Genomic DNA, 21,367 nt, shown 5'->3' on the forward strand with positions numbered 1-21,367 from the left:
CTGACGCAATTATTCTTTTATATTTTTTCTTACTTCTCCTCATGCGCTATTCTTCTAACGTTAGCGTCGCGTCGCGTTAATTCTTCGCGCAACTCGTAATTTTCCGAGTTATCGTTTTAGTACAATTAAAGAGTTGTTGCGTTAATAATCCTTTGGTTTACGATATGCGCTTCCACATTGTACCACAGAGGTATGAGCCAGCAATGATACATTCATTTTTTGATCCTTTGCTTTAAGCTTTTTGTCTCCAACACAAACAAACAAATACCCTTGAGAATAGGACATTACGAAAGCCGTTTAAAAGTTATGTACTCGTACAGTTAAAGTTATGCTAGAATTGTACTGAGCATTCATAAAGTACACCATGTCGTATGAGCAACAGTTATACTGCAGAAGTTATAAAGCACTTGTATGAAAGCTCAGTACATTTGATATAAAACTTTAACTGAGTATAACTGATTATAGTATATATTTTATAGAGCGAAACATTTTTTATACAAATGCTGTTCTTTCAAATTTGTATATATAAATGCTTCATACAAAATGACATATCATCTGATGATATTACAAGCATCGACAACTTTGTCAGCTTTAATTCACAAGGTATTGCTTTTGAGTAAACTTTAGTAAGAATTTTAGTTTTATATCACGCATTGCTGATTTTTTTTTATAACTAAAAGTTATACTTTATAACTTCCGAATATTTCATGCTGGGCACTTTGACTGCTGTCACTATAATAATTATTTATGTATCTGCCAAAAAAGCAGTTTGAATTTAATGAATGACTCGTGGCTCGTCCGAAAAATGTCTTTATTCTATTTTTAAACCATTTGCTGCAAAAGCACCTTCCAGCTGGTGCATGGAACCCACAGAAAAAAGTCCCTTATTAAAAGTAATATTTTTGCATATTTTGCCCTTTTGAATTAACCTTTTTTAATGAATGAAATATATGCATTACATCCAAATTATTATGAGGCTCATAATGTTTTATTTATAGTTAAGTACGAGTAAAAAAATTGTGCTAAGAACTCGAAAAGGGCAAGAAATGTGTACCAAATGCACGAAAATAGAAGTTATTCGAATGAAATAAGTATTTATATAAAGCTTTGAATAATTCTTTTTGGTATGCCATTCAATTGCGTTCAGACTCAGCTATGAAATGACATGACATAACAATGTATCTAGTCGCTTCACTCACAATGAAAACGTTGAAAATGTTGCTTTAGTGAAAGAAAGCAACTAAGACACTGCCTGGAAAGAATCCCACAGCGGGCATGAGATAGAATTTGCCCACGGTAAGATATGTCTGTCATAAGAGGCGAATAAAATCCATATTAACTATGTCTGCATTTTTGGCTTGCTCAGCATAGTCTTTGTCACAAAAAGTGCAATAATACTCAACTTGAAATGATATTATAGACTTTGAATAAGACTCTTTCTGATGAATTGACATTTAAAGTTCAAGCGACAAATGTCACCAGCCATGGAGTTTGTTTGGTGCTCAACTGGTAGTAGCAAAAGCTATAAGGTCTGACCGGAGACATAAGGCTGGTACCACGGGGAACGGTTAGCCCTTAAAGTTCGTTTCAACTTGCTCATTGGGTTTCACCCTTTGGGGAGATTCGTGGTGGAATTGGTTTAAACATAAAGGCAGGCAAAATTGAAAAATTCAATTCCGTGTGGAGTCGCACTGCGGACGGGTGCCGGACCCACAGCACGGCAGAGGTTTTTGATCGGCCGCAAACTCGACTAATAAAGAAAAGGTGTCCCTTCTACCCGACCAATTGGAATGCAAAACGCATTCATTATTTGGGGCGCTGATCAACGCATGCAAGACTTACAAGAGTTTGCAATGTCATGCTAGTAAATAGACTGTTACTGAGTAAATCAATATACTTTACATGATAACCTTGTTATATGGCTGTACATGGTAAAATGAATTGTCTGTTAAACGATATCCTCATTCTCGTTAAGCTCCTCTAAATTATTTCTAAAAATATTGACTGTTAGAAGAACACATCAGAACAAAGAAAAAGTGACTCAAAAACTGCAGCTTTGAAATGAAAAGGGACCCAGCAATATGGCAGAAACACCACAGTGCATGGTCAAACTTAAACAATTCTTATTTGGGCTGCTCGTTGTATAGTATTTTATTGAACCTTACTTGTGAGCGTAGCAATCTTATTTAGGTTACTTAAAATATCCATTTCTAGTTATTTTCAAAGTCGGTGAGGAAAATCGCTTTGAAATCGATGGGCTGATCAACTTGAAAATTTTGCACAACTATCTTAGAAGAATTTATAAAACCTCTGAAGTGAAAACTTTTTACAAAAATCGAATTCTATTTTGGGAAGACGGTGATGAGAAGGCCCGTATGGCATTTATTCGGTATGGGATTCGTGGTGGCAGAGAAATTCCGTCTCCGAGTCCTGGCATTCACCCCGGTGGATGAACCGTCTAACCAAAATCCGCACAAAAGCGAAGTAATTCAATATATCGCTGGTTTGAGCCCACGCCCCGACGGAAGAGAAGCACAACGGAACCAAAGATGCCTTTTATGAGTGCTTGGAGCGCACCTATGAGAGCTGCCCCCGCCAAAGAAGTTGTCTTTCGGTGAATTCAGCATCCAAACATCTCCAAATGCGTTGAGGCTGATCGACTTCGCCGGGGCCCGAAATATGGTTATCTGTAGTACTATATTCCAGCATAGGAATATGCATCAAGCTACATGGCTCTCTCCGGATCGAAAAGCCTTCAACCAGATCAACCATGTAGTGATAGACGGAAGACACGTCTGCAGTGTTTTAGATTTGCTTACGCTCCGAGGTCCTAACATCGACTTGGGCAACTATATTGTTGCAGCCAAGATACGCACCCGCCTCTTTGCAGGAAAAAGAGTATGTCAACAAACACAAGGAAGGAACAACTTGTACGATGAGGAGTGCCGTGTCGCAGTAGCCAAGGGGAGAAGGACGTTGCTTCACTTGGAATCTCTAATTGGCGTCAAACAGCGAAAAGAAAAGATGACAGGCTCTGCTATAACCGAGTACGCCGTATTTTCGATAACAAAGAATAACAAGATTTTGAGAAGGCACCATTTTGCCGAAACTTAAAACTTTTACTATCCGTCGATCATTGCCTGTATTTATCTCTTTGTATAATAATAGTTTTTTTGGTTTTTGAATTCCAACTAGTTTTAAGCAGCAAACGGAAAGAAGTTGTCGTCATTGCCAAACACCTTTTTTCGGAAATCCTCCTGGAAATCGGCTACGTAAGCAAGGATATCCAAAAGTTTTCAATCACCGTTTACTAAAGTGCTTTCAATCCTATATATTTACAATATTTTTTATTAATTTCTGATATAAAAATGTCTTCAAAAAACTAATCAAAAATCGCGTTTTTTTTACTTGCATCCTTGCCACCAATCAGAAGTAAATAAAGCATTCACCACTTCCACCTAAAACCAAAATCATAATTCATGCAGTTTTCTGTTAATTACCTAATGCTCTCTGACTTTCGGTTGCCACTCTTAGGGCAGTCATTGCCACCGGGTCAACTGCTGGACCATTTAGAATGCATTAGGCTGCACCAAATACGCATAGCTCAACTAAGAAATATAGGCAATTTGTAATATTTTATATATCCTTAGAAATTAAGTGCTCGGCACACATATGCCAGCGTTTAAAAGTGTAATTTTCAATTTAACAACAACAGCAAGGGCAGCAGTTGAAGGTAAACATTTAATACTGATTGCTTGCGAGACAGAAAACTAACTAAAGCCAGCTTGCCACAAATATGTACTATATACACATGTATAACATACATACATACATATATGTTTATACTATAAGCAGCAAAGAGCAGATATTTATGAGCAATGTATGTTACAAAAAGCTGATCGCACACACACACATACATTTACTAGGAGCTGTATTATTGAGCCCTCTCTGAATTTATTTCACTTTTTTCTCGAATGAAATTTGCCAAAAATACACAGCTACAACGAGAGCACATGCAGAGTGGCAGCAGAAAAGCAATTTGCTTTTATTTATTGTAAAACATTGGAAATATGCTTGAGTTGTGTGTGTGTGTTTTGTTCGATTTGCTGAGCTAACAACTAGCAGGTAACTAAAATATTGCTTCCAGCACTTGAACTTAGCACTCACTCGCCCCTCCACTTCTACACCACTCCACCACTCAAATGCGCTTGTGTGCGTGTGTGTTGATGCCTTAGATTTGAGAATTGATTTGTTTACCGTAAAATCTCATATAATTGCATCTTGCTGCTGTGCAAGGCTCTCAAGTGGAAAATATGAATTTCGTAGCTGAACAGTTTGATTTTCAGTGTTATTTTAATTGTACAGTTACGTACAACTAAACTTTGCAGTTGCAATTCGGTATTATTTAAAGCTTATAGTTTGAATTCCAAGCTTGCCAAGCTTAAGTTTAAGGAAAATCTTTAGAATTTTGTTCAAAGTTCATTTTTCAAACTACGAAACCATTTTATTAATCTTTTTTTATACCCTGAACAGAGTATATCAAGTTTGTCACGAAGTTTGTAACATCCAGCAGGAAGCGTCGGAGACCCTATAAAGTACATTATAAATGATCAGTATGTTGAGCTGAGTCGATCTAGCCATGTCCGTCTGTCCGTCCGTCTGTCTGTATATATACGAACTAGTCCCTTAGTTTTTGAGATATCGTTTTGAAATTTTGCTAACGTCATTTCCTCTTCAAGAAGCTGTTCATTTGTCGGAACTGTCTATATCGGACCACTATAACATATAGCTGCCATACAAACTGAACGATCGGAATCAAGTTCTTGTATGGAAATCTTTCAAATTTGACAAGATATATTCACGAAATTTGGTATAGATTATTTTCTAAGGCAACAACGTAATCTCCGAAGAAATTGTTCAGATCGGCTTACTATAGCATATAGCTGCCATACAAACTGAATGATCGGAATCAAGTTCTTGTATGGAAAACTTTCACATTTGACAACGTATCTTCACGAAATTTGGTAGGAGTTATTTTTTGTAAAAATAATGTAATCTCCGAAGAAATTGTTCAGATCGGCTTACTATAGCATATAGCTGCCGTACAAACCGAACGATCGGAAAAAGTTCTTTTATGGAAAACTTTTGCATTTGACAAGATATATTCACGAAATTTGGTATAGATTATTTTCTAAGGCAACAATGTAATCTCCGAAGAAATTGTTTAGATCGGTTAACTATAGCATATAGCTGCCATACAAACTGAACACATAGTTACTAAAAGAAATGCACCTGTGAAGGGTATATTAGCTTCGGTGCAGCCGAAGTTAACGTTTTTTCTTGTTTTCATTTAAAATAATAAAGTAGCTTTACAATGATATCAAAGTGCTTTAGGATTAGAAAAGGAATATTTTAGTAATAGCCTTGCTTGCATAGAAGAGGAGAAAGTAAGTTTGTTAAATTTTGAGAAAAACTAGTTAATACTTTGTTTTATGCACTCATGCGATGAGAGACTAACTCGTTCATAAAAACTCAAATAAAATTTAAAATATTCTCCCAAAATTTTAAATCGATCCGAGTAAAATTTTAAGATTTAGACCCTCTGGAAGTTTTGCATATCAAGCCATGTCAGTGCAAACACGAGATTTACATGTACCAACGAAATTGTGAGACACCCATGGAGATGAGATCTCAACAGCTGAATTTTCAACATTTTTATATTAACATTTCAGGAGGCATTGTTCAAATATGTATGTCATATCATATTTGGAATATATGATTGTTTATATTAAAAAGAATCATGAAGATACCTTTTTTTGTTTCTCTGAGACTCACCTAATCACTTTAGTGCTTTTTTAAGATTGTGTGCATACACTAAAAGAAATATCAATATGCCGACAAAGCTAAAAAATTCACAAACTAAAAGTAATTAAATGCAAAACATTGAGTTCTGAATAACTCTAAGTGTAAACATTTCGGTTCTTAATTTATATATTTCAAATTTAACGGGTGATCCAAGTAAATGAGCTCTTTTTAACGGCCTTGTTTTGACAGATCATGCTTGAGTCATGTAAAGCGTCATGTTATTTTTGCTGTGTATTGTATAGTATTTCATCATGGAAAGACTTATGCCTGAAAAACGTTTACAAATCGTTTAACTTTATTGCGAAAATTCAAGTTCTGTGAAGAATGTGTTTCGCGCCCTTCGCTTTTCTTGTGGTCATCATAGTCGGCCTACTGAGCGTACTCTTCACAACAACATCACCCAACATGAGACCCTCCATTCGTTATGGGATAATATCCGACTAAATATACGACATCCAGCAGTGGATCTGTGAAAACTCACCATCGTTAAGGACGACCCAATGCTACAACACGACATGACGATTCAAAAATACTTAGAGAACTAAAAAAGTTTACAGATAAGTGGGCAGCAAGCACGGTTAAAGCCGTAAATTTGAAAGTTAAAAGCCGTTCTGCACAAAGAAGAGCGTACGCAAGTGGACTAACAAGTAGCGCAGCTAGAAAGCCTTTTAAATCAAGAAAAAATCTACTAAGATGATTATAATTTGCTCCGGAACACATCAATTGGTCAGTGTAACGATGAAAAACAATACTTTTCTCTGATGAATTAAAATTTAATTTGAAATATTCAGACAGAATGAAAAGAGTTCGCCGACCAAAAAATAAGAAGTTAGATCCCCGATACTGCCAAGGTACTACGGTTAAGCACGGTGGAGATGGTATTATGGTATGGGGATATTTTTCCGGGTTTGGTGTTGGACCTCTTCATCAATACATCAATACAGCTTTTGCACGGTCAAATAGCATGTCGAGTCGAACGGGAGTTTTAGCTCGTTGGCCGGTTTGGCCGCCAGTATGCCGGTTCAAGCCTTTTGAATGACCTTTATGTCTACATAGCGTTTTCCTTTCATGGGCAAATGCATTTTTCCGAAAAGGAAGAAGTCGCACGGTGCCAAATCAGGTGAATATGGAGAGTGATTTATGGTAAAAATGCGATTTTTGGTCAAATAATCGGTCAAAATGATGTCCTTCGAATGTTGGATTCTGAGCAATTTTTGGTCGTCAGTCAATTTGTGCGGAACAAACTGTGCACACACTTTTCGTAAGCCCAAATGTTCGGTCGAAATGCGATAAATCGATGTTTTGGAGATGTTCGCTTTCATTTCCATGAATTTCAATGATGATTTCGACTGATTTTTGATGAATTCATGCACAGTTTCGATGGAATTTCCGGTGATCACGGATTTTGATTGGCCCACATGTTGATCGTCATTTATGTCCTCACGACCACTTTGAAAACGTTGAAAGCACTCATGCACTCTGCTACGGGATAGGCAACCATCCCGATAAACTTGTTTTATCAATTGCAACGTTTCGGTAAACAAAAATCAATTATTTTACGAGAAAACTCGATGCTCGAGTAGAATCCGAATCGAGTTTACCATCCCTACTGGCAGCCGTCGCGTGTACATATAATAACCTCTGCACAATAACCACCACAAAAAAAAAAATATTTTTTTCTATGTTATTTATATGGAAAACAGAAAATTTGAAAGAGGCACCTCTTAATATTAATATTAAGAGCTCATCTTTTGAGTGACTTCCTTTTTCACATTTTCGAAAGTTTTTAGCCTGTTTTTCAGTTGAAAAAAAAGGTTGACTCATAATGACACACCCTAATGTACATATATAAATTTGAACTTGTCTCGTATGTGTTTTATGAGCGCATGAAAAGCGCAAAAGCCACTCACTAACATGCCTTTATGTGAACCGAGCACGCCAAAAGTGACAGCAAGCCAGCTGTGAATGCAAGTATTTCAATTTTTATGGCGAGAGGAATGCAACAAATCAGTGCGGTTAAAAGAGTCGAAACGATGGCAGTAAACTTCATATATAGTAAATAAAGAGGAAAAAGTTTAAATGCACATTAAATGGCTGTAAGGAGCACTGGCAGCGCAACAGTAAAGATGAAGAATGTTCGCTTAAAAGACAACGACAAAGCCAGCTGCGCAGCAAGCACGCTCAATGACAAATACGCACATGTGAGTGTGTGGCGCACAAATAAACGTACACATAAAACGGACTGTAAAATTTATCAAGAAAACGCTAAGCAAAGCATAGCTGCAGAGCTGCGTCACAGAGGCCCCCCTGCAAGCGCCGCACAGCAGCAGTGACACACTGACATAAAAACAAAAGCTTGGCGCGATTACGAATCGTTCGCTGTTCTTATCCTTCGCCTCTGTTGTTACACCGCTCCCTTCAAAACGTTTTTACGTGCCACTCGTTGCTTATGTACATATCACATGCTGTGCTCGTATGCGTTCGTGCGCTCGAGTGTGTGTTCGTGTGCGTTGCCAGATAAATTAACATAAAATCGCAATAAATTCTTTTTGTTTTTTGCACTGCAAGTGATTTGTTGCTGCATTTTTTCGCTTCACATTTTCACTTTCACTATATCACGCTCGCTCTCACTCACACTCTCTTACTCGCTCTTCCTTATTTGTCACTCATATACAGAGTGTGCTTTTCCTGTGTCTGCGTCCTTCGCTTTCGCTGTTATCTTTATCCACATTTTTTATGCGTGTAATTTCTTCTTTGTTTATTCTCGACGTTTCTTTTTTTGTTTGCCAACATGCAAATTCTTGCTTTTTTATAGCACTTCCGCTCATGAGTGTTTACATAAATAAAACTCAATTCTCTTATGCCTGGTGTTTGGAGAGTCATAGCGTATAAACGCAGGCACATTGCTGAGTATAGCAAGTAAGGTGGAGCTGAGTTCGGTAGAAATACATACTACGGCAGTTTAGTTAGATGGATGAATATTCATATATGTATAAGAATTAGGTTCTCATACGGTCCAGATTTGTTTCATTTTTGACTTCCAATGTCATTATGCTTAGTTGACCTTCTCCTTTATTTCTAATTACATTTCGTTCTATCTTCCTGCCGTATACAGAGTAAAGTCAACTAACGACATAAAGATAATTTTTTCATAATATGAAGTCCCAAAATGTTGAAGACCTGGCCTATATGAAGATTTGGTTTCATTTGGACATCGTTCTTAAGGGTTAGGTCCCATATAAAATTAGAACCATTTTTGATGTTTTTATGAAAAATGAGCGTATTTCTAGAGCTATATATATTAGGTACACAACTAAGCTCTCGCTGTCAATTTTAACGAAAATACAAAGTTATTGTAAAAAAATAGTTCAGAATGAATTATTCGGAGTATTGCTCATCGATAGTGATATCTTTTTCCCATTTTTCTTGCAAAGCTGGTAAACTGTTACGGTAAAACTGTTCATCTTGCGATGCCATCCAAGTATCAAACCATTTTTGGTGTCGTCTTGTAAGGGAACTGTTTCTGAGCCAGACCTTGTGCCATTCAATGGAACAAATAAAAATCGGACGTTGCAATATCTAAGGAATATAGCGGGTGTGGTATGACATCTCATTCAAACGTTTTGAGGTAGATTTTAACGAGTATGACAACGTGATGCCGTGCATTGTCATGCTGCAGAATGACTTTTTCGTGTCTATACTGGTATTTAGGTCATAAAGAACTCAAGTTTTTTGCTTCTGAATCATTCCAATTGCATGTAGTCTCTTTAAAATTGCTTGCCAGGTGACTCCCAATGCTGAGGCAAGTTTTTCTTGCATTTGATACGGATCGCCCTCGGGCAACGTCTCCAATTTCCCAACTTCGAAAGTTGTAACGCTATGAATATTTGTACTTTTCTAACTGATTCTGTGGGAAATATTTTGAACATCTCCATACGTACCATTGTGTCAAATAGATAGTGCAAAATGTGCCACACATTTCGAAATTGCAAAAACAAAATGTGCGGCACACACAGATTGTATATCCACAAGCTAATCTCAGTGCCATATTTTTAGTGAACTGTTTACATTAGAATAACAAACAGTGAATTTTTTTGCTTACATATAGACAAAATATACATATCAGAACAATATCTTATACATAAATATATAATAGTATATTCACCGTTTGCTTGTAAGAATGTCTAACCTAATTCCCTTGAAATTCGCTATACACTTTGCCTCTCTTTTGATTAATTGTTTTATTTTTTTAGGCGTCACAGTGAGGCAGTCAAGTCGCATTTCGTACTGCCTCGCTTTTGTGAACTGTCTTATTTTGAGGCAAAGGCTGACGAGTTCTCTTTTTGTAAATGACTAACAGCAAAGCTGTGGAACTATTTAGAGTTTTTCCTTCTTTCTTTCTTATACTAATCACACTTCTATTTATTCGATACCAAGAAAATTGTTTTACTAGAATTTCTTTATCAGTTTGTGCAACTGCATACGTCTATAGTAAGAAAGAGTTACCATACAGCATGCATATATATGTATATCTATATATAGTACATAATATTTTAACAGTGTTGAAGATAAATTAAGGACAGGAACGAGAACAAAATAGGAAAAAAGGATAATCTTCTGAAAAAGTTTGCGTACAAAGGAATAAAAACATAACAAACATTAATTTAAAGGAATAATGCTGGTTCTAGTAACTAGTTAGGTGCCCTTTACCCCACTGAATTAACGAGATTTGACGTCTCCTCCGGTATGATTTTGCTCCATTCTTCAATGATAACACCATTTAGCATTTTTTGTTGGCAAATTGGACGTTCTAACATATCTCATAAGTGCTCATTGGGCGTATGTAATTGTTTGGACACATTGGAACAAAGCCAAAGTTTCAGTGTTATGCAGTATGCGCATCTTCAATCCCAGTTTTGCTGAACTTTGCTTCAAATTAATTAATTATATCCAAATAAACTATTCTGTCCATTGTTGACTCAAGAAACTCTATGTTGTGCAATTCGGTACTAGGCATATACCCCCACACGATTACACCACCATCAACGTGTTTTACTTTTTTGTTTATTGAGTGCAGTACCGTGTGTTTTCCAAACAAGCTTCCCTTCGTTTATTCCCAATATGCAAAATATGCTGTCGCCTAAGAAAATAAACCATTTCCAAAGCTCCACCGGCTTATTAATATACTCATTGGCAAATGCAACTCGCTTCTGCCTATTCGACAATGAAATGAATGACTTCTTCCGTGCGACTTGATTCCGATAACCAACTTTTTTGAAAATTTTGCACACGCTGACACTGCAAATGGTTTTCTGGAACCTTATTATGCTTCACTTTTCGGAAAAGTGTTGCTCTGGACTGAGCTTTAAACTGATAAAAGATTATTCAGTTAAAGAAGAGCATTGCATGGCAAATACTTTTAGGAAGCAGGAGTCCTTTTATGTTTCTCATAAGACCATGTAAGCATACGTGAAGGAGGTACGGTTTTTTTGGGGTTGGCTCAAGTCTTTTAAACCTCAAAAATAAGATAAAATTAGCATTGAATACTAACCTTTTGCAAATATGAATACCCAATTAATTTTCAAGTGAACCTGATTCAAATTTCGTCCACTCTATAATGTAAATATTCGCCTTTAATAAATTTGACAAAAAATTTGACAAGTAAATACAATCTTTTGTAACCTTTTCACCAATGCCTAAACAAATAGTATATTCGATCAGCGATTCAACAATAATGCACTTACAAACCACTCATATACTACAAATATTAAGCCATTTTCAAAGCAAACAAATAAATATTCCAAATTTGCTTAGAAAATTCGAAAAATGTGCGAGAACAATTTCCGCTACTTTCTTCGGCATAACGGAAATCGCCGAACCCCATAAACGCTTGGCATTTAAAATTCAATAAGGAAAGTATGACAGATATGGGCCACTCAGCGCCGGCAGTGACCAATATGTGCCAACAATGAATATGCCTAGTAGGTACTTACATAAATAACGGTTCATGGCATTCTAAAGTATCGCCTTTCACTTTCATTTTCCTTGCTTTAAAAGGAAAGTCAACTGCAAACCTCATGTGCTTGAATAGTAATTGTGGAAAGTTCATTTTAGGGTCGAAGTAATTCTCTCTTAATGACAAAGTGTGTGCGTGTACGCGCTTATGTGTGTGTGTGTGTTCATACATAATCGCCCATAACATATTGTGTCTCTTAGTCCATACGCATACAAAGTACGGCCAGGCTATCGAGATGGAACGACAGCAAATGAGTGGAAATATTATTCAATGGCTTGACATTTGCGTCAATTTGACGCACTTTGCTTCGTTTCCTCCATTGCTGGTCTGGGCGGTCGGCTCGAAGACGACAATATGGCGCCACAATCAATTTAGAAAACAAAAGAGCCATATGAAGATTTCTGCTTTCTTTCGTTTTGCTTTGAAAATGGGCTCACACACATAGACACACATAGAAGCTTGTGCGCAGTGGGAAAGCAAAGCAGCGTCAGTGAAGACAAATCGTCGCACAATAACAGCAACAACACAGGAGCTCATAACAGTTGGAGTAAACGACCTGACACAATAGAAGCTCATGTAAACCAAATGATATTTAATAAAAAAAGGCTCATATAGAATAAAGTTTCAGGCCTCGCCTCGGCTATTACCCGTCCTTACAGCAGCTGGTGCTGCGTGTGTGTGCGAGTAAACGATAGCAAAGTAAATAAATTAAAATTTAAACAGACGCTCGGCATGTAATACCCACAATACGCTTTTATGTCGTGCTTTTTTCACGTTTTAGTTGGTTTACAAAACTGAAAAATATTAATATGTGTCCTTGCTCGTTTCCATCTAAAGACAGCGGATATGAGTGGCTTGTGCCCAAATGCTTCACTTGTGATGGGCAGTATTGGTCCGCCAGTCACTCGTGCGGCATTTAAATAAAAGTAAAGAAGGTGAAAAAGATTATATAACAATATTTGCTCAAGCTTTCGTCGTGAGTGCTTAAAAGCAGGAGATAAGAAAATCGAAATTCGCTTAATGTCGTTTCGAAAGACTTGTGTCCGTCCCTCATTCTCTGAAATATAAACTGACATGTATCACATAGCGCTTCTCTAAATATTTTTCTTTCATTTTTAATATTTTTTTTGCGTTCGTTTACAATCTATATAATAGTCCCCCTGCCGAAAACCTACAGGCTTGCGTTGAGATAAATAAATTCATCAATATTTTATAAATTCGAAATTGATTGCTATAAAAGTGTACCTTGTACATATACATACATACGTTATATAAATATACATAAGTGTGTGTGTTTATAAACACATGCGTATAAATAGTTGTGTTAAGTTCGCACACGTGCTTTGAACAATCATTCTGTGCATGTTACGTATACGCAGTGTAGTACAACGCTGTTGGGTGAGTGAATTGCGATTTTTATGAGTTTAAGTCCAATGATTAATGACCATTTCGGGTAACAAGTCAACCTTTAGTGTGTGTAGCTAGCATGGCATTACGAAGGGCTCAGGCGAACTGAGTTTTATGAGCTACAAATTGGATGTTTTTGAATCGATTATTTTCTGAAATTTTGCACTCCTCATTTTCTTCACAAGAAGCTGTTGATCTTGTGGAAACCGCTGATATTGGTTCACTATAGCATATAGCTGCCATACAAATTGATCGTTGAAACTCAAGTCCTTGTAAGAAAAACTTTTTTTTTGAGAAGATATTTTCACAAAATTTGGCAGAGGTTATTGTCTATGGCGCCTTTATAATTTAAAGAAAATTTTTTTAGATCAGATCAATATAGCATATAGTTGTCGTACAAACTGGGCAATTCATATCAAGTTCTGGTAAGAAAAACTGGAATTTGTGAAGACTATTATCGTTGCCGAAGGTAGTGCTTATTATTTGCTTTAGTTCTTAAAATAAATCTGTATTTTAGCAGAAATATTTCGTCGACAAAGAAGACTCTTCAGTGATCTTCATTGCCATCAGAGAGGTGCAAGTTGCATTTCACAAATTCAGATAGCGCTAAAACATTAAAATTTTCGTCAGTCATAATATATATTAACGATCTTAGTCTCTACGGATAAATTTTTTCTTTTGTGAAATGAGCTCAAGTTCTTGCTAAACTGAAAAAGAGTTATACGAGTTTTTTCTTCTTTAAGAAAGTATCCTACATAGCAGCCAAAGTTTTGGTAGATTTTCAGATATGTATTATTGAACCACGTCTGTGCATATTCTAATCGCTATAATCATTTTGATATTATTTTCTCTCATTACAGGTATCTTGGATACGCAAAAAAGACTATCATCTACTGACAGTGGGACTGACTACCTACAGCAGTGATGAGCGATTCAGCGCCACGCATTTGAAGCATTCCGAGGTAATATTTATAATAATAAATATCTATCTATATGACTCTTGCACGCTATACGGGAGTTTATTAAAATACATCTTTCGTGTTGCAAAGTAACCTGAATAAGCTCATTATTTGTCAAGTTTGTCCCATATTATAAGAAACTGACCAAATACAAAAAAAAAAAATAAAAATTTATTGAAAAACTTTTTACACTTTAAAACTCAAAAATTTTCCGTGTCTTGCATTCCTCAATGCACCAACACTCACTCATAAATACTACACACACACACATGCGCAGGAAAGTGTCCACTGCAACGGATGCACTTGGCATACGTGCAACGCTCGCCGCACGCGTGAATTCGTGAGTGATGTGCCATTGCGTCACGAGTGCAATGAATGTTGCATGCGCATGTGTGGTTAAAATAGCTGGCCGCAGCAATGAAACGTGACCGGCATAAAGTGGTGCGCCAACACACACATTAACGCATACAGCGCCAGCTGACCCCCGACGGGCTTAAGGAAAAAGAGTGCAATAACAACAAGGCATCAACGGCAATCAAGCAGCCAAATGCGACAAGCCGCATAAATATAACTCAGCGCGGCAGCGGCCGTGTGCGACAATTCGCAGCGCATTCACACTTTGTTGCGGAAATGCCAGCTAAATCCAGATAAAAGCAAAAAAAAAAGAAATTGAAAGAAAAATTTAAAAAATTGCAAGCAAACAGTTCGAAGTGTTTGGCTGGAAAAAGCGCTGTGTACATTTTTCTGCAAAAATCTAAATTTTTTGTGCGCGCACTATTGGTGTCCATAATCAATTTCATTTTGATTTTTCATTTCGCTTTGGTTCGCTGTACGTTACAAGTAAAATGCATTAGTTCACGCGCAAGTGGCAACATTTGCCGCACCCAAAATCCACTGCCACTGATTGTGTTACATTTATCTGCGAATGCTGTTAGCATATTATCCAACAATTTTTCACTGTTACTATTTATATTTCTATTTCTATTTCCATTTCTATGTTTTCTCTTTTTCAACTCTTCGCCTCACTTCATGTCGTTCGTTCGATTGTGGACCTGCTGGCAACTCGGACACCCACCCATCCAATTGCATTGGTGTTCACTAACGCGCGATTGTCCAATTCAATCGTGATGTGGCATGCCACAGGATTGGACGCTGCAAATAAAATTTGTGCAACTACGTGATGCGGGCGTCTATGAATGTCAAGTGTCAACCCATCCGCCCACATCAATATTTCTGCATTTGAATGTTGTCGGTGAGTATCGCCCGCTCAAATCTAACTAAGTACTTATGTGTGTGTGTAAGCGAATGTTAGAGTGTATTTGTGGTGTGTGTGCACAAGTTGATTGCATACAATTTAACAGATTGTCTGCGCTGGTGCTGCCACTACAGCATACGAATATTTAGATTTCTTCAGAACGAGAAAGAAATGGCAAATAGAAAGATCACCAGCTTATTTGGTGTATTTTATGCTGCTTGTCTGCGGATTAAGCCAAATAAATCTACTGAAAGCGTATTCGATGCAGAGTGCTTGCAAATGCAGAAATAAGTTGAGTGTATACAACAACAACAAACTGAATAGAGAATATGTGCTGTGCAGCGCTGACCCGAGGCGTATGATGAACATTTATCAGCAAGATTTACGGTTGTGGCTTATAAATAGATGCATAGTTGCTGTTTTAGAACCCAATTGAGTTTTTGTAGCTAATATGTTTGCTAAAATAGTTGGTCTTTGACATGGTTTGAGATGGCTTGAAGTTCATCCTCTTTAGATCATGATCTCTTGTGCTTTACACTCTTCTAAACAACCCACTTTTCATCGCCAGTATGCACTTCAAAAATGGATCACTTCTTTGATATCTGAGAAGCAAATATAACATTTTGCTTGAATCTCCGTTTCCGTCTAGGTATTCATGAAAGAAGTATGTTTGAAGATTATTACAGTAATATTGACCATTTTGTATCATACGGATATACGCTTAATAAAGCTTTATTGAAATACATTAAATTCCTTTACCCTCACTCACTGAATAAAGTGTGAAACTTCTGTTTGTTCTTCACTTTTAAAGTTTAAAGTTAACAAAAATGTATTTTCAGTATCTTAAATATATAATATTTAGTAAAGTTTGTTTATCATTATTATGAAAAACCATGGCTGAATTCTTCATTTCTAATCCTTTATAATTCAAACAACACACATCATGAATTATATAATATCAAGATCTTTTTGTGCACAGTACAGCCCAGTTAAGTAGTTCTTAATTATCTTAATGCTTCCTCTATGGCCTCCTCTTAAAGGCTCTATGTCTGCATAATCAGGTGAATACGGGTAGTGGTTAATGGTGAAAATGTGATTTTTGGTCAAATAATGTGTCACAAGCTTCGATCGATGAGACGATTCTGACCAATTTTTGGTCGTCAGTCAATTTGTGCAGAACAAACCGTGCACACACCTGTCGTAAGGCCAAATGTTCGGTCAAAATGCGACAAATTGATATTTTGGAGATGTTCAATTCCATTTCCATCTATTTCACGAATGATATCGGCTGATTTTTGATGAATTCACGCACAGTTTCGATGGAATTTCCGGTGATCACGGATTTTGATTGGCCCACATGTTGAACGTCATTTATGTCCTCACGACTACTTTGAAAACGTTGAAACCGCTCATGCTCTCTGCTACGGGATAGAAAATCATAGCCATAAACTTGTTTCATGAATTGATATGTTTCGGTAAAAGTTTTACCAATTTTAAAACAAAATTCAATCTTGGCTCTTTGTTCGAAGCTCATTTTCGCGCCGATAACACAAACATGCTGACACTTAAAACGCAATAACTTCACTTCCAATCAATGAAATGTCATGAAATTCTCACTGAACTATCGATAAAGATAGCAGATTCTAACGCATTAACCGACATATAGATGACGCCACCACGGGGCGCTAGATTCAAAGAGTTCTGTTTACTTTGGAAAGCACCTTGCAGGATGAATATCCAGGTGATCTACGGACGCAGAATTAACAGTTAAATTACTAAAAAAAAGTTATGAAAATTTAATGATGCTATATCCACTTGAGATGACTATATCCCCTTGTTTAGTTAAAAAAACAGTTCGATTACTTTGTTATGGGATGGCTTACAGCTCCTTTAGCGAATTATTTTTTATTTCTTTGATGGACGGCAATTTCAGTTTGGTGAACCGTAAAAAATAACACAGAGCCAAATCTATTGAATACACTGGCTTATCGATGATATTCATTGCGTTTTCGACCTTAAATTCAGTCACAAACCCCCTCTTTACGGACGAGTCTAGCAAGAATACGTTTCCTATCCAAAATATCCACCAAAATCATTCAAGTCTTCTCGCGAGAGAAGCGGAGCTCTCTTGCAATCTCTCTACCACTTGGCTAACGATTTTCATCAACCATATCCTTCACTTTTTTAATATTTTCATCAGTTGAAGAGATCGAACGTCGTCGTCAACGATCTCTCGACCGTCTTTGAAGGATTTGTACCACTCGTAGGCTTGTGTTTCGAAATGCTGTTTTCAGAGTCGGTTGGACCGATATAAATACATATATATTTGTCAGATTGTGAACGAAGGAATGCGCGTTTTGACAAAAATCGATATTTTAAGCGACTCTGCGTGACAAATTTTTCACAAACTACTAGTTTCTGGATCATTAACTGTATTAATTTAATGTTATATGATGATAATGATATCAGAAAATTTTAAGCAGAAAAAATTAGTTTTTCCTGAAAGGCGCCGACGGCAACAAGGAAGACAAGATATTTCAAAATAAATCACTGGTTTTAAAGAATATCAAAATCTGATTTTTCAAATCCTCAAATTTATTAAATTTGATACAAAACTTACAAGTGTTACCAAATAAAGGTATACATACATCTATCATTTAAATAAATTCTTGCTTTTTCAAATGCGACATATTTCCCGAAATAGCGCTTTAAATTTATTGCGCTACGTTCAGTATCTGCGCAATTGCGCGTTCATTTTGTTATTTATGGAAATGAATTGCTTAACAAATGCGAAATTGTAACCGAACTGTAAATTCAAATATAATCAAAACATAATCACGAAATCATTAACTCATGTGCTCATGCACCCGATGTGCCATTGAGTGCACTAGAAAAATGAGCTCAAGGACGCGTCACTGTCCTGCGTATGGTAACATGCAGCACTCGCAACGCCGTACACGATGCACACACTTAGCCATATACCGTGCATGTGTGTGTATATGGCTGAGTGTGGCCTGTGTGTGAGTGTGAGCGCATGTGGGGCGCAAGAGCAATTTGTGGCCATGAGCGCCCTAGCAAGCAGCCATGCGATGGCGGAAGAGCAGAGTGGGCTCGTGCTGGGGTTAAGCGCACCCGCAACTGTGCACTTTTACAGGCATTTAAATTTCTATTTAAATTTGTAATAAATTTTATTGTATAAATTATCTATGTGTGTGCTCATTAAAGCATACATGTAAGCCTCTACCAGTTGCTGTTTTTGTTGTTTTGAGATTCAAATTTATTATTATTACGATATTATTTTGCGCTTGGTTGCATTAGCAGCCCTAATGTTCGGAACTAAATGAGAACTATAATTCGAATAAGCAGCGCGGCCTCGTAAATATAATTCATTGTCAAACAACCTCCACGCACACACACACACACACACACTTCCAGTCAAAGCACCCACCTATACAATAAAAACACACCTATACAACAAACACACACCTACATAACAAACACACACCTATACAGCAAGTACCCACACACTAGCGCAACCACGCTGGCGGCTGTTGCTGTATTAATATGCGTGCATTTGTGTTAAATCTAATGAATATGCTATAACGCCACAAAGTATGCAACAAAAATAACAATGGCGTATTTTAAGTAAATACAAAAACACCAACAAATGCATAATGCAATCGGTTTGGCATAGCATGGACGGACATTAGCATTTTATACGCTTGGCAATTAAAGTTGCGTTAATGAAGCGCACACAATGGCGCTCACGTGCCTTCGCCATGTGCATAGGTCTGCATGCATTTACAGCAACACTGCTGCCCGGCTCTACATTCCCCCCTATTGTTTTATATAATTTGCAATTAAACTAACAACGTAGTTACGTTGGCTGGCTCCCTAAACATCCATTGCAATTTTCAGCCAAAATGCGAAATAATTTCATGATTTGCACCTATTCTGCATATTTGCGCCATTGTTGGGCGTTTGTAAATAATACTCTTTATGAAACAATGTAATTTGGAAAATCAAAACTTACTTTGATATAAATATGTACATATAGATATATTTCATAAAGATAATAATCACAATAATAATTCTTTGAATTAAATTTATTTCATTGTTAAATATTGTCAAAGAAAAATTATCAAATGTATTTTTATGGTATCGCCACCTAAAATGCAGAAAAAACGTATAACCAAAAACTCGAAATTGAGTTTTTTATTGCTTACGGTTCATTACATCATATTACATATATGTATGCAATAAATTTTAAGCTTCCGGTACCAGATGTAACCATTATATAGCCATTAATAATAACCAATTTATAACCAAAATATTGAATTTTGTTTCATATAAGTGTAATATCGTTTTTCCTTCACGTGTTAACTTATGAAAAGTAATGTTACGTTATTTTGCATTTGGTTAACGATATGCTTTCAAGAAAATACATAAAGAAACTTCTATAATATTTTAATTGAAGGTTAAAGGTTCTTTTCAAAATTCAAAAATAATTTATTTCCAGTTAATATTTTTTTCAGAAAAAGAAAAAATGTAACTTAGGTTACAACGAAAAAAGAATAAACTTCACAAATAAATGAATGAAATGATTCCATAATAAATCTTGATTTTTATCGACCAGTTTTTACAACCTTTTTCGGAAATTGTAGCATTAAATGCATCTATGCTAACTTTTGTGATGATATCTCGTCAAATAAAAAATATTTCCATACTGATGGTTTATGCAAATAAGCAAATCCTTGGAGAAAAAAACGTGTTGAAAATTGGAGATCGTTATCGCCAAAACTAAGAGATTATTTCGCATATATACAGACAGTCGGATGTCGCTAAATGAACTCAGCTCAACAAGCAGATCATGTCCTACTGTTATAAAATTGAAAGATGGACTTTGTCCATTTCATCTCCGGCTACAATACATTTATGCCAAGGAATTTTCCAGTCATCATAGCACTTGGAAAAATCCTCCGTCGTGATGGCCATCAGACCCTGCTGCGATTGAGCTTTCATATCCTCAATTGAGTCAAAATAGTGTCCTCTGAGTGTTCATGTGAATTTGCTAAATAGCCAGAAGTTACACGAAGGTAAATCAAAATGTGGCGAAATGTTTACGAATAACCAATGCTGTATGAGATGGTGCATTATCTCACTTCTTTGTTCAATAAATATAGATTTATGTATGCTTCAAATTTTAAGCTTCCTGGTAGCAGATAAACCATTTATCATTTTATAACCAAAACTCAAAAATATTCTTTCTCTATATTTCAATCTGATTTATAATTGTAGAAATTGGAAAGTTATTTTTTATAAAAATTTTCAGCTCTACAAAATAAGAAGTAAGGAAGGGCTATGTTCGAGTGAAACCGAACATTATATACTCTTGAAACTGGCAAGAATCAACGCCAGGGAAACACCTGGCCTTGATGTAAAACGTCAACTAGAGGAACGGAATCCAATTATATAAATACATTTACTGTATATAACTCTCATACTGACATATTCGGCATTAGATTTGTTAGAAAAGCAAACATTATTTTGGGAATTGGGAATCGACCCAATTTTCTACATTAACTATTACCATGTCACATACAAAAAAAATATTCCCTGGGTTTCATTAAAATACCTCACATACAATCAACATTCATATGGAACAAAATCAGTCATATGCTCGAATATCCTGGTAAAAGTTATTAGGGGGATAGGTCAAGTTTTCGCCTAAATGCATATATTTTAAGCAGAAATATATACTGTTATGACTAAAACATGTTCTGCAAGTTTCAACGATATAACTCAAATACTGACCGATATTTCCAGTATAAAGCCACCTGGAAGTTCGAAAATCTTTATATTAGG

The 21,367-nt window shown here is 36.3% G+C and overlaps 1 protein-coding gene across 2 annotated transcripts in view; it reads left to right on the forward strand.

The window, feature by feature from the left end:
• LOC126757413 (uncharacterized) overlaps window positions 1-21,367 on the forward strand; it is a 171,176-nt gene that overhangs the window by 131,703 nt on the left and 18,106 nt on the right. For both annotated transcript variants that reach the window (XM_050471314.1, XM_050471313.1), the window contains 2 exons: window positions 14,149-14,250; window positions 15,391-15,499. In XM_050471314.1, the coding sequence (XP_050327271.1) occupies window positions 14,149-14,250; window positions 15,391-15,499 (211 nt within the window). The remainder of the gene's footprint in view (window positions 1-14,148; window positions 14,251-15,390; window positions 15,500-21,367) is intronic.

This window comes from Bactrocera neohumeralis, chromosome 4 (assembly GCF_024586455.1).
Source record: "Bactrocera neohumeralis isolate Rockhampton chromosome 4, APGP_CSIRO_Bneo_wtdbg2-racon-allhic-juicebox.fasta_v2, whole genome shotgun sequence".
Lineage (NCBI taxonomy): Eukaryota > Metazoa > Arthropoda > Insecta > Diptera > Tephritidae > Bactrocera > Bactrocera neohumeralis.